The 13369-nt window shown below is 36.4% G+C and overlaps 1 protein-coding gene across 1 annotated transcript in view; it reads left to right on the top strand.

The window, feature by feature from the left end:
* Positions 1-13369, top strand: part of LOC131065516 (protein SEMI-ROLLED LEAF 2) — a 198064-nt gene that overhangs the window by 65462 nt on the left and 119233 nt on the right. The window contains exons 10-11 of the mRNA XM_058000022.2: positions 5949-6232; positions 6632-6781. Coding sequence (XP_057856005.2) covers positions 5949-6232; positions 6632-6781 — 434 coding nt within the window. The remainder of the gene's footprint in view (positions 1-5948; positions 6233-6631; positions 6782-13369) is intronic.

Below are 13369 nucleotides of genomic sequence, written 5' to 3'. Positions count from 1 at the left end.
TTCTATATTTATTTTATTATTCTATCAAAAAGAAATAATAGCTAAAAAATATTCAACTATTGTCTGCCATACTCTCCCACACCATCACAACTGATTTTCAATTTTTGTCTACTGAATGACCAAGGAAGTGTTGACTGCATAGTTGGAGTAATTTCTTACTGTTGGTCAACAGAATGAAGTTGCAATAACTAAAAAGAGAAAGTTCTACATCTTCAACTTAATTACTTAGAGAAATGAGTCTTTCTACAACTATGTTACCCTGAGTTTCCGGGACAGGGGCGGCAGGGGGACAGGGGCGGCAGGGGATGGTGGGACGAGTTTCCGGGACAGAATTCTTTTTTGCCAATTTTGGGGACGACAGGGGGACGGCTATATAAAATAAAGGGAAGATTTAAAATATATAGAGAAATTTCAAATGTATATATGAAAAAATAGATAAAGCATGTATATATACATTATATTCATACGAAAACATGGATAAAGCAGGTATATGTACATTATAGAACCTTAACATACCACATTTGTGTTAAGAATTCATTGTCAATACTCAATATGCATTCAGCATTCATAATTCATAATTCATTGTTAATACTCAATATGCATTCATAATTCAGAATTCATTGTCAATACTCAATATGCATTCTTAATTGAAAATTCATTGTCAATATGCCAGCAGTTGTTTGCATGTAGTTCATTGTTTCTTTCTGGTTGGAGGATATTTTGATAGTCTTCCATTACTATTATGACCTACAACCGCTTCTTTATGCACTACAAGGTTTTGGTTGTTTTTGAAATTTATTACCAAGTTGTTATTCATATTTTTGAGTGCTTTTGGCTATGGTTCAGACTTGTTTACCTTTCATATCAATGAAAAGTCCAATATTGTAGACATGCAACCACTTTTTTACGCACTACCTGTTGATGTGTTTTTTACGCACATGTGAACACAGAATAAAATACCATAAGTATCTTATCCTCTCTTGAACAAAATCTCTCAAATGCTGAAGATTAGCTTAAGGATCACTTGAGACGACTCCAAGGTTCATGAATGTAGGGTCACTACGTGTGGATAACTTCTGTTGGTTGATGTGATTATGCTGGAATCATAAGGGGACTTACATTCGAATGCCTGAATGCTTGATTTGCTGGAACTTGATCATTTGATATTTAATCTGGCGATGCTCTTTGTCCTATACCAACTTGAATTGAAAAAATGGCAAAAGACGAAGTGTTGAGCGAATCTATTCGAAGGCCTAGAATGTAAGAACATGGATGAATGACTATATGGAATCCTACCGAGCCAGGTCTCACCATCAACTCGAACAATTTGACACAAGCTCAGTGCAATCTTCTAAGGATATTTTAAAGATATTCGAATCAATACCCTCAAACATCGATTACCATTCAAGTTAATGCATAAGCAATGAGTGTAGAATGATTCAAAGTTAAGCTCATATCAATCCAGTTGACCACACAAGGCACTCTCACAATCAGTAAGAGGCTATTGGTATGGACTGAGCAGATTCCACATGAATACATTCAACAACTTCTTCCATTCAATATAATCAACATGAAAATAAATTGAGAAGTAGAACCATGAGGCTTGTTGAAATAACAAATTTCACCATAACTTCAATGAAAAGAGTATCTCATTTACAAGTCATACCAACAATTCTTCCCTTTCCTAATCTACCTCTATTCTAATTGCTATTCTATTCTCTCCTAACTATTAGCTATTCTCCAACTATTGACTATTAACCAACTATTAACCTTTACAAATGAAGAGTCTGAGCTTTTATAGAGAGCTCATTTACAATGAATGGCCAGGATTGAATCTCCATCGATGGCCAGGATTTTACAATAAAATCCCTAATTAGGGTTTGTTACAACAAACTCTCCTTAGCCAATGAGAAAATTACATTTAGAAAATGTGGACCAATAGATATTAGGGCTAGGTGCCTTGGAGTTTGTGCCTTCATTGGTGAGTCAGATACGTTTGTGCCTTCACTGGTGAGTCAGATACATTGCATCGAGACATGCTGATGTGGACCTCCTCTAATTGGTGGAAGTAATGGTTGGGACGATGATTAGGATTCCACCTCAACTCACATTTTGAAGGCTTGATAGATCATCATCATGAATCATTGCTTGATACTCAACATTACAAGCTTGCTTGAAGTAGTGGTGATGGGATGTATTGAGGTAACTGAGTCCTTCCTTCATCCTCGCTTGCCTTAGAGTGATTGTATAGCTTCTCTTTCGCACTCCTTTGATCTCTTCATGTCTCCATGGTATGGGGAAGGTTGAAATTCCTCTTAGGTGTGAAGTTTCTCCTCTTGCACGGTGATGTAGGTCTTACAATCTTTTCGCTTTGGAATCATCATCCTCTCTCATCTGCAAAACAAAACAAACATGATATCAAATACATAATATATAACTTTTGATATAGTTCTTCTTAGCTTGATATATCTCTTGATTTTATGTGTTTTGTAGGTTTGATTAGAAGATCTAGAGGAATTCGCCTTAATGAAGGAGCACTTTGAAGTTGATTTTTGCTCGTAGAAGGAGCTCTTGAAGTTTACTCCACCCTTGATGTTCATTAAGTTGCCCTTGTCTTTGAAGTCACTCACTTCACTGAGGTCATTAAGTTGTTAATGTAGATCAAATCATAAGGTTTAACATGAAATTCGCTCATGAAGCTTGATTCACGAAGTTGATATTCGCTCATGAAGCTTTTGATGATGACGATCGCTCTAGTTGGTGTCCCCATGAAGTTGTTTCTCTCATCTTGCTCATTAGGTTTGTCTTTCCCTTCCGACTTATGAGGTTTGCTCATGATTTCTAACTCACGAAGTTCGTTTGGGTGAAGCTTGCTTATGTGAAATTCGTTACAAATCCTTGAGTTATGAAGTGTTCTTGTTATGAACTTTGCTCTAAATCTCCCAAACATGAAGTTCGCTCCAAATTGTCACCTCATGAAGTTGCCATTCATCTCACCAACTCATGAAATTCATTCATCTCATCAACTCATGTCAAATTTGCTTCATTCCTTTATTTCCAATTTCCATTCATGAATGCTTGAAGGCAAAATTCGCTCCAAATCCCCATCTTATGAAGTTCGCTTCAAAAGCTTAATTCATGAAGTGTATTTTGCATGAAGTTCACTCCAAAACAGTCAAACCTAAAGTTCAACTTCGCTCCAATCCTTTAATTCATGAAGTTGTGATTTCACTCTAAAGTGGTAATTCATGAAGTTCGCTTCACTTTGCCAAGTCATGAAGTAAGGATTTCACTCCAACTCAGCAACTCATGAAGTAGAGGATTTCGTTCCAAATGTCTAACTTATGAAGTTCACTCTTGAATGTTTGATCACGAAATAAGCACTTGTTATATTCCCTTCATACTTCCACTTTCAATATGAAGAATTTCACTCCTAATGTGCAACTCTTGAAGTCTGCTTGGAACTGCTTGAACAAGAATTTTGCTCCAAGAATCGAACACATGAAGTTCGCTCCAAGATGCTAACTCATGAAGTTAGGATTTCGCTCCACTATGCAAAGTCATGAAGTTAGGATTTCGCTCCACTATGCAAAGTCATGAAGTTAGGATTTCGCCCCAAAAGCTCAAGTTATGAAGTATAATTTTCGCTCCACTTGCTAAATTCATGAAGTGTAAACTTCGCTTCAACTTGTGAGATCATGAACTTCGCTCTAAAACACCAATTCATGAAGTTGTCAACTTCGCTCCAAAACCCAATGAAGTTATCAACTTCGCTCCTCTTGGTCAAGTCATGAAGTTTGTGTTTCGCTCCATCTTAGCAGTTCATGAAGTAAAGGATTTTGCTCCAATTTGCTCAAACATGAAGTTCAACTTCGCTCCAAGAGGTGGAAACATGAAGTTCACTCCAAAACACTCCAACATGAAGTTCGCTTCAAAACTGGAAGTCATGATGTTTGCTTGGAATTGCTAAGTCGTGAAGTTTGGCTTCAAGTTGAATCCATTCAATGTGAAATGCTATCCAACATACTTCTCTCCTCTATTCCAACTTCATTCATGAAGGCTTGAAGGTGAAGTTTACTCATGTGTGCTCATTGAGGAAGTTTGCTCCAAATCATCAACTGCTGAAGTTCGCTCCAAATCATCAACTGCTGAAGTACGAATTTCGCTCCAAAAGCCAAAACACATGAAGTTCTCTCCAAAGCACTAAGTCATGAAGTTGTCAAGTTGTTTGCTCCAAATATCTCACACTTGAAGTTTGCTCCAAATCCCTGAAACATGAAGTTTGCTTCAAATTGTGAAGTCATGAAGTTTAAAAATAGAAGACTTAGAGATGAGGCGGATTACAAATGACCTTATTAATCACTGCACTGCACAAGATTTCAATCCTTAGAGTGATTCATTCAATTACTCAAACTCACACACCAATTCTCAAGCGAAAGACTCAAGGAAAACTCACTCATCTATTACTCAACATGAAGTGGGCAACTTCAATCAACCGACATGGTATGTAAACCTTATAAACTTGCTCACTTACTTCACATTTCACACAAGGCTATTCACCTGACTCCAGGCCATTTGAAGCTCCTATACCTCTTAATGCAAAGGCTAATAGCTAAGACTCGACACTACCAACTAAGCAAAAGAGTGGGGGTCCCCATTTGCAATGGGGCGATGTGTGAATACCTCACAACACTTACTAGTTCTAAGTGTTTGTGAAAGTTATTACCAGACTGGTGCTCATTATTTCTAAGTGCTTTTGGAAGTGATTCAGACATGTTTACCCATCATATTAGTGAAAATTCAGTTTTACAGATCTATAATAAAATAAAAAAATGTTTATTTTGAGCATTTGAGTCTTTTTATTTTAATTAAATGTGCTGGGAAAAGGGGGACGACTGGCCGTCCCTGCGGCAGTTAGGGGAAGTCACAGACGTCCTATGGATGGGGGGACGTCCCCTTTGAGAATCACTGCCGTCCCCAAGTTTCTGGGACGTTTTCCATAGATTTTGCAATTTTGGGGACGGCCAAGTGTCTCTGAAACATCCCTGGTACGGGGACGGGGGGTTCTAGCTCGGGGACGCGTCCTCAGGTAACGTAGGTCTACAACCAATGCAGAATAAATTGCATGTCTCATACTGTGTTTAGCAGAAGGCTATGAGGATTAAATTGGATCACTGATGAACAGTTCAATGAGGGATTGCTCATATTCAACAAAAGACTTGGTTTCCATGTCAGAACTTAGAAGTATAAGATAATGCGAGTTTTTAACATGAACAAAGAGTTGTATCTTAGAGAAGATGCCATAAAGGTATATAGGAAACTATTCTCTCAAGGATTAAGGAAGACAAACTGTTTGCACAATAAGAGCTGAAATGCAGGTAACTTACTGAAATTTGATCTGTGAATGACAAACTGTGGATTAGTTATTTTCATGCGCAACATTTTGTGTAATGTGGCCTGAAGTCTAGGAAATTTACATCTAATGAAGTCTATAATCCTATATTTGAAAGATTGAATGCAAGTTGTCTGAAATAAAAACTGTAGCTCCTAAATCTAGCAAATCCTACTACTTTTCTATGTTAAAAGTCTAGTTTGGAATTCCTACTGATCTCATGAAATCACAAGTTATTAAATGTGTACATATAGGAAATTATGGTTATAATGCAGAGATGGGAAAATGTTGCTATATTATTTTCACTTTTACTATTATGTATCAGCTAATAGATGGAATTCTTTGAAGGGGATAAGTACAACTGGTGAAAAGAACCAAATCATGCAAATCCTGTACACATGCATACAATTTGGTCCCCTTTTTTGAATAAAGAAGTAGTCTTGAGAGTAGAATGCAATTTGAGTGGTAAATTGAGAGCATATGAATATTCTTTGGATTTGCATCTTATAGGATATAACTATTTCCAAATTCTGAGAGATTTTGTGGTCTGTTGCAGGAAATGATCACTTGCTTTTGGCTGCTCTTATCAGACACCTGGACAACAAGAGTGTAGTACACCAACCTCAGATGAAAACCGACATTGTTGAGATTGCTGCTATTTTGGCTAGGCAAGCCAGATCAAAACCGACAGTTGCTGAAGTTGGTGCAATCAGTGATCTATGCAGACATCTACATAAAAGTCTTCAAGCCACAATGGAGGCAATAGGTCCACTGGAGGTTAATTGGAATGCTTCTCTCCAGGATGCTATTGAAGAATGTCTTACGGAACTCATAAAACGGGTACACTGGAAAATTTGAATATATACCTATTTTAAAACTGGTTTGGATGGCATTGGTAGCTTGTAGAAATAAAGGTTGTATTTGGTCTGGTTCTTGGGTCAAGGCACATGGCTTTCCTGTAATGGATGTAATTTCAATCTGTGCTTTTCTGCTGTGTCAATGGCAATGATGCTTGATAGAATTATCTCTTTCTTGATTTCATATTTGATTCTATGGCAACTTAAGATATGCCTTGGGGTATTGTTCTGTATGTTTGAATTTACCATTATTGCATTGACTTTTATGCCTATCAAGCATTATCCGAGTCTTCTCTTTTTGTTGTTTATTAGGGTTCAGTTCATATCTCGGTAAGCTAGTAGACAAGATTTTTCTGATAAAGCATGTGAATTTGTCTCATAGGTTGGAGATCCTGGACCAATTTTTGATATGATGGCAATGGCACTTGAGAAGCTGTCTGTAATACCAGTTGCAGCAAGAGCCACTATTGGAGCAATGTCTATTCTTGCTCACATTATAGCTTCAAAGTGTGATCATTCATATGTGCAACAGGTAGTATGGTTTCCCGATGGAAGTGCTTGTTTACAATTCTTTGTGGAGATGTTGTGATGGATTACATTTACTATTATTGTTTTCACTGCCAATTTTTTTTGATCTGCACAGCATGTTTTTTTTGATGTTTACAATGTTTTATTTCTTGTACTTGGCTGTTCGTTAACTTTTTATTTCAATGTATTTTAAGATCTTTTTTATTCATTTATTGAATCTTTATGAATTTTCATTCTTGTTAGCAGTGGTTGTTTCTGCTGGGTTTGTTGACTTGGTTAATTTTGTCCATGTTATACATATTTTATTTGTACTGTTGCAAATACATAAGCATCAAATTTCAACCTTACATGAGAAAACATTAGTAGCCTTGTATACTAGACATGAGAAATCTCGGATTTGTTAGCATGAAGTTGTCTGCTACTGGCTCTTTATTTTATATATATCCTTTATTCTCTTGCAAGATACTTTGCTGTCTGCTTTCAGTTCTGTTTATTTTTTTAATCTTCCAACATCTATATATATCTTTTTGTATTGTTGGAAGGTAGTCTGAGAATTTTATGGATGTTGTTAAGCATGATTTACTGCCTCCCTCATGGGGCCTGTTGATGTGTGTTTTATGCACATGCAAGCATCATAATAAAATACCAAAGTACTTTACCCTGTCTTGAACAAAATCACCTCAGATGCTAAGGGTGAGATCAACTAAAATGATTCCAAGATTTCTACAGTCAGGTCTTGACGAGTGGGTAACTCAATGGCCGATGTGCATTGCTATTTTCACTTGGGGACTTACACAATTGTTCGGATCAACTTTGCTTATCATGAATATGGATGGGTGTGCCAATAGCTTAGGATTTATCAATGAAGCTCTGGATTCAATTCTAATAAGAATTTCTAAAAAATGGACAAAAGGGAATAGGGTTTAGGAATTCTATTCTAAGCCTAGAATGCAAGAAATGATGAACAAATTTAGTGGAATCAAACTAGGTAGGGTTTCAACATCAAGTCGAACAATCTTTGACACAAGCATAGTGCAATCATCTAAGGTATATTTCTTAGATTTCCAAATTACTACCATCAAACATTGATACTGTTGATGTGTTTTTTCCGCACATACGAACATAGAATAAAATACCCAAAAGTATCTTAGCCTCTCTTGAACAAAATTACTTAAGTGCTGAAGATTGGCTTAAGGATCACTTGAGACAACTCCAAGGTTCACAAATATCGGGTCACGACTTGTGGATAAGCTCTGTTGGTCGTTGTGATTGCTGGTTCATCAAGGGGCATTTTTGGTTACGAAAGATTTCATGAAGTATTTTGCGAATGATATGGAGTAGAGTTCTTTCCTGATGCTACTAAATGTTTGTAAAAAAAATGGCAAAAGGTAAGGGTTTAGAGAGGCTCAAAGCTATCTTAAGAATGAATGGATGAAGAATGACACAAGTGAAACTCTACTAGTCTTAGCATCGCCATACAAGAACAACTCCACTAGAACTAGTGCAATCTTCTAAGGATATTTAGGGGTTTTCAAATCATTGCTAATTGTAGACACCATTACTTGAATACATATTGATGATTGAGCAACAATTGAACTTAAGCACTATTAGTGATTCTAGTTGACCACACAAGGCACACTTATAATCAGCAAGAGGCTAGTGGTATAGATTATGAGTCTCACGATACATCAAGTGCAACATTCCATCATTCAATCTAAATGCTTAAACTAATATCAAAGATTGACTTGAGAAGATAAAGAACCATGCAATAGGCTTCAAAGATTGAATAGAAACACCATAACTTCAATGTTTTATTAATCCAATAGCCAAACAACAACAATTCTTCAAGTCCTTCTCTTATCACTCTTGACTTCTAATCAAAATATCTATCTCTCTATTCACCATTCCAGCACTATTACTATTAACCTTTACAAATGAAGTGAGTGGAATTTATATAACACTCCCAAATACAATGAAGGGCCGAGATCAAATGGAGATCAAGGGCCAAGATTTTGCCACCTAAACCCTAATTAGGGTTTGGTACAAATAAAACCGTATCTAGATAAACATTATCATGAAAACAACCAATAAGAAAGTAGCATTTGGTGACACAAAATCTGAGGAAACATCCTCCAATGAGAAAATGAACTACCAAGGGATCATAACAAACTGCCTTCTAGAATCTTGTTTCCTTTTTCACGTTCCTTTCTAGCATATTCAATGAATCTAGTCACTATACCATCTATCTCTGTCATTAGGACCTCAGGTAGAGACTTCAGCTGTTCCTCCATGTGCATGACTTCTTCGAAAGCTTTGACGATGACATTATCCCATTCAGGTTTGAGTTCTTGAGTTTTGCTTGCTAAAACCACGAACTCAAGCATATTAGTCAACAATTCCTTGATGATCATTCCATTAGTCCCATGGAAGATGACTCTTATCCTTTCCTCCAACTCTCTAGCTTCTATGATCATTCCTGGATCAATCTTTCTCTCTAAAACAGTCTGTGCTACTTCCATTATCTTATCATGAATTCGATGCATATCATCTTGCACTTGACTGCATCCATTTCCAATCTCCTAAAAAATGACTCTCTTTGTTCGAAGTAGACTGCTCCTTCGTAGAAAGCTAGGTGTAGATGCTTCTCTTGTTATCTTCTCTCTTGACAAAAGTTCTCGGGATGTTTTCCTTATTACTTGAAGCACTGGAATGGTGACATCTCTAGCATAAGCAAATGCTTTAAAGGCTTCTATAAGGACATGAGTTCTCCCAAGAACCTTTATGACCGTATCTTGTGTCTTCATGAACTTGCTAACTCTGGTATATGCATCCTCTATCCATGTATCCATCAACTGTGCCGAATTCCTCATCTTCTCCATATGATCAATTGATTTTGGAGGAAGCAAAGGTGGCGGTGTAGGTGCTGGACTTTGATGTCTCAATGGCTGCTGAAATTGCTGGACATAGTTCCAACACGCACTTATCTCTTTTTCTAATTTTCTATTCTTTTGTATATCAACTCTCAACATGTCATTAACTGCTTTCAATGAATCAGTTGCATCGCCTATAGCTTGCTTAGAGGTGAGTGGACCCAAATCAATAGTCTCCATATCATACTCATCTGCTGTGATCTCACCTTCATACTTCTCAACCCTTGGAGTAGCTATTCGCAACTTCCTTTATCCCGAATCATCTCTAATCACCTTGGACATTTTCGTAGCTTTCATCTTCTCAGTGGCTTCTCGAGTTTGGCTTAGAAGACTCGCTATATCATATGTTTGCTCTTCCTCATCTACTATCACTTCTTGAGCTAGTCTTTCCTTTAGCCATTCCGGAATAGTGGATCTGCCTTCTTGGATTTGTGTTTCTTCATGCATCTGCTCGTCTCTAGGTGGTGAGGTAGTCTCATTGTTTGCAATGGGGCAATGTGTGGAACGGTCACAACAGGGCCTTATTTGGTTTCTGGTTTAAACTCTAGGATCATGTCAGTTGTCAATCAGGTTGATCTAGTGGATTTTCTATCTTATCCCACTGGCCAGGGGCAGTGATTGAATTTCTGCTGTAGAGATGATAATATGTAATCTCTCGAGATTGATATGTTATTTTACTACAAGGTTTTTGGCAAGGGCATGTAGTGCCTGACCTGTGGAAGTTTGATTCTTAGCACTACACACTTAAAGTTTGACGAGGCTTTCTTGGGTCTCCACCATGAACTTCAACTTAGCCTGTAGAAAGACAACTCTTATTCCAAGTCCTTGTTTAACTTCTGGAGCCATGTTCCTTTTTGATTCTATCTTCTTTTTGAAATCTTTGATTGGCAAGGCTGCCATTCCTCTTTCTAAGATTTTATCACTGACATACAAACAAACATACAACATCCAGAATACTCGACAGGGTTAAACTGCAAGTTAGCTTCGTGTGAGGGAACTCTTCTTCGGAATTTTTCACCTTCTTTGGCTTCTCCTTTATTTCTTGATTCAATGATCTTGTTATAATCTCTGAGTGGCAAGCAATTTTTATTTTTAATTTTTTTGATTAACACACAATTATTGACAATACCCCATAAGATTAAACTTCTCTGTTACCAATATGATCAGTAATCTCCTAAGACCCATCTCTTTCTAGAAATTAATATATGAATGTGTTGTCTTTTTCAAATTAACTTCAATTGACAGATTATAATGTGCACTTTAGTACTAGAATAAGTGCACTCTAGTTACTGGAAATGAAACAAAGATGAAATAACAAGAAACACTAGGTTTCCAAACCAGAATTGCATATGGATATGGTTATGTGAGTATTGCATAGCAGTATGACAATTTATATCTACATAGTTGCAACCTGAAAACAGGAATTAATTTCAGAATACCACCTATCATGCACATGCTAAACAAAACTACCATAAGTGTTACAAATATAGTATACTAATTCAATATCAATTTGTCAAACTTAAGTGTCATGATAGATATTCATTGTTCAATATTAGAACAATACAATCACAAATCAGTGTCATACGGGTTTTCATGAAGACGTACACCATCATCCCCATCATTGACAATAGTTGATGTAGATTGATCAGAATAACTACTTTTTCACCAAGATGAACAAGAGTAACATTATCATCGTCATCAACATTGACATTCGTTATGAATGTTGGTTTGGGCTACGTTATCAGGGTCATGTTCGTGTTTGAATTCAGTGAGGACAAAATAGGGAACAAATTTGTCAAGTGATAAAATATAGGAAAAGATTAATGACTAAATTTAAATTGTATAAGTTAAAAATATTAATAATTAAACTAAAATTTAAATAAAATTAAAATCTAACCTGAAACTCGAAAAGTAAGTAATTATGTACTAATAAAAATTATAAATATAATAATTAAGATGATGAAAATTAATAGTAATAGAAGGGTTGATAAAATATTTCAATGTCATTTAATAAAATATAAAATTAAATCCCACAATCAAAACCAGAAACATTAGCTAGTAACTATCATGGATTGTGGAAAAATGATTCGTTTCATAAAATTAAATCTCACGACCCTTTCCTTTTTAAATTTGGAATGGTAAAGTCCGTGACTTGTGTGGGAGTACAGTAAATCCCATTGGTCTATGAAAACTATTGAACAAGACAGCAGAAACATAACTTTGAGTTTCTTTTACACAACTTTGCTATTTGTACTAGCTTGCTGCCCATTTTTTTGGGACACAACTGCGAAGATCCTTTTTTCTTCTTTAGTTATCCTAGGCATGACGGAAACAAACGGGTTTCATTCATGAGTTTGAGTCCCCAGCTCTAAAACTAATAAGCTTAAGCCTAGAGCGTTTACATGTGGAAATGACATTTGCCACTTGGAAATGCCTTGAAATTGCATGGGTACAATTGCAGACGATTCCACATTAAGAATATTATGCTCTTCATTAGAACATAGACAAATTGGTGGTGTTTCCAATTGTGGTACATTCATACTTGGAATCGTTGGGGTTTCAGCCGATTTGGTAGCCTGGAGAAACATCAACCACAAACAAGATTGACATGAGATTTATAACTTGGAATGTTCAGTGTCAGAAAGCCAGATGGAAGTGGCATCTTTTTAGTTTACTCTTCTTGTCTTGGCCAATATAAAAAGCTCTTGATAGAGTTTGTAGAAAATTTTTCCTACTGTCATACACACTCATCCTCTTTGCACCGAACTAGTTCTTTGTAAAGGCCACCCCTATTTTCATTTTGAAAGAGACTTGCAAACTACTATGTGATATCAATTAAATTGCTTAATAATCAACATGGCATTTTATCAAACACTTGACAAACATACAACAATATATGCAAACCTGGAACTTGTTATTTGTTGTTAAATACTGATTTGCAATATCAATGTGCACATTCAACTGCCTTATGGGCTGCGACAATGATTCTGGTTTGTATTCAACAATTACAATGCTTAGTTATGAAAATATGATAGAAAAAACTTGGAATTGAATGTTGTAGTGGTGTGCAGATGTAATGGTAGCCTTCCAAACTTCTAATCAGCAGGAAAAATAAGTAAACTTCATACCAACATTGTTCATGCACTATAGCAGCACTATTCATGGTACTGTAGCATTTTTACTATTCACGCGACACTGTAGCAAAACACTATTCACGCGGCACTGGAGCAAAACCACTATCTTCAAATCTGCACTTTCAAACCCCTATAAAAACTTCATGCGAGAGTACCAGATGAAGCCCAATGTGTTTCCTGAATGAAAACACCATTAATCCTCCTGATTGTGTCTTTCAACAGCGAAGAGAATTCTAGCAAAGAGGGATTCCGTCCTCCAAGTCCAATAATCAGATCTCTATGAAATCCAACAGCATAACATTAATCTCATCCCAGCATACCCCAAAAGAGAGCTCGCAACCTCAATTTATATCTTCTTCCTGGATGCAAACACTTCATTTCCTCAATGTGGGATAATACATTTTAGAATAAAATATTATTTCCCACAATGTACACATTAAACTGTGAAAAACCCTTAACAAACCTTCTGTAAAATCCGCAAAGACCAAAGAATCCCTTAAGCTGTGTGAGGTTCGTAGGAGTAGGCCA

This window comes from Cryptomeria japonica, chromosome 4 (assembly GCF_030272615.1).
Source record: "Cryptomeria japonica chromosome 4, Sugi_1.0, whole genome shotgun sequence".
NCBI lineage: Eukaryota > Viridiplantae > Streptophyta > Pinopsida > Cupressales > Cupressaceae > Cryptomeria > Cryptomeria japonica.
The sequence above is the reverse complement of the archived record's forward strand: the minus strand, read 5'-3'. Positions and strand labels throughout refer to the sequence as shown.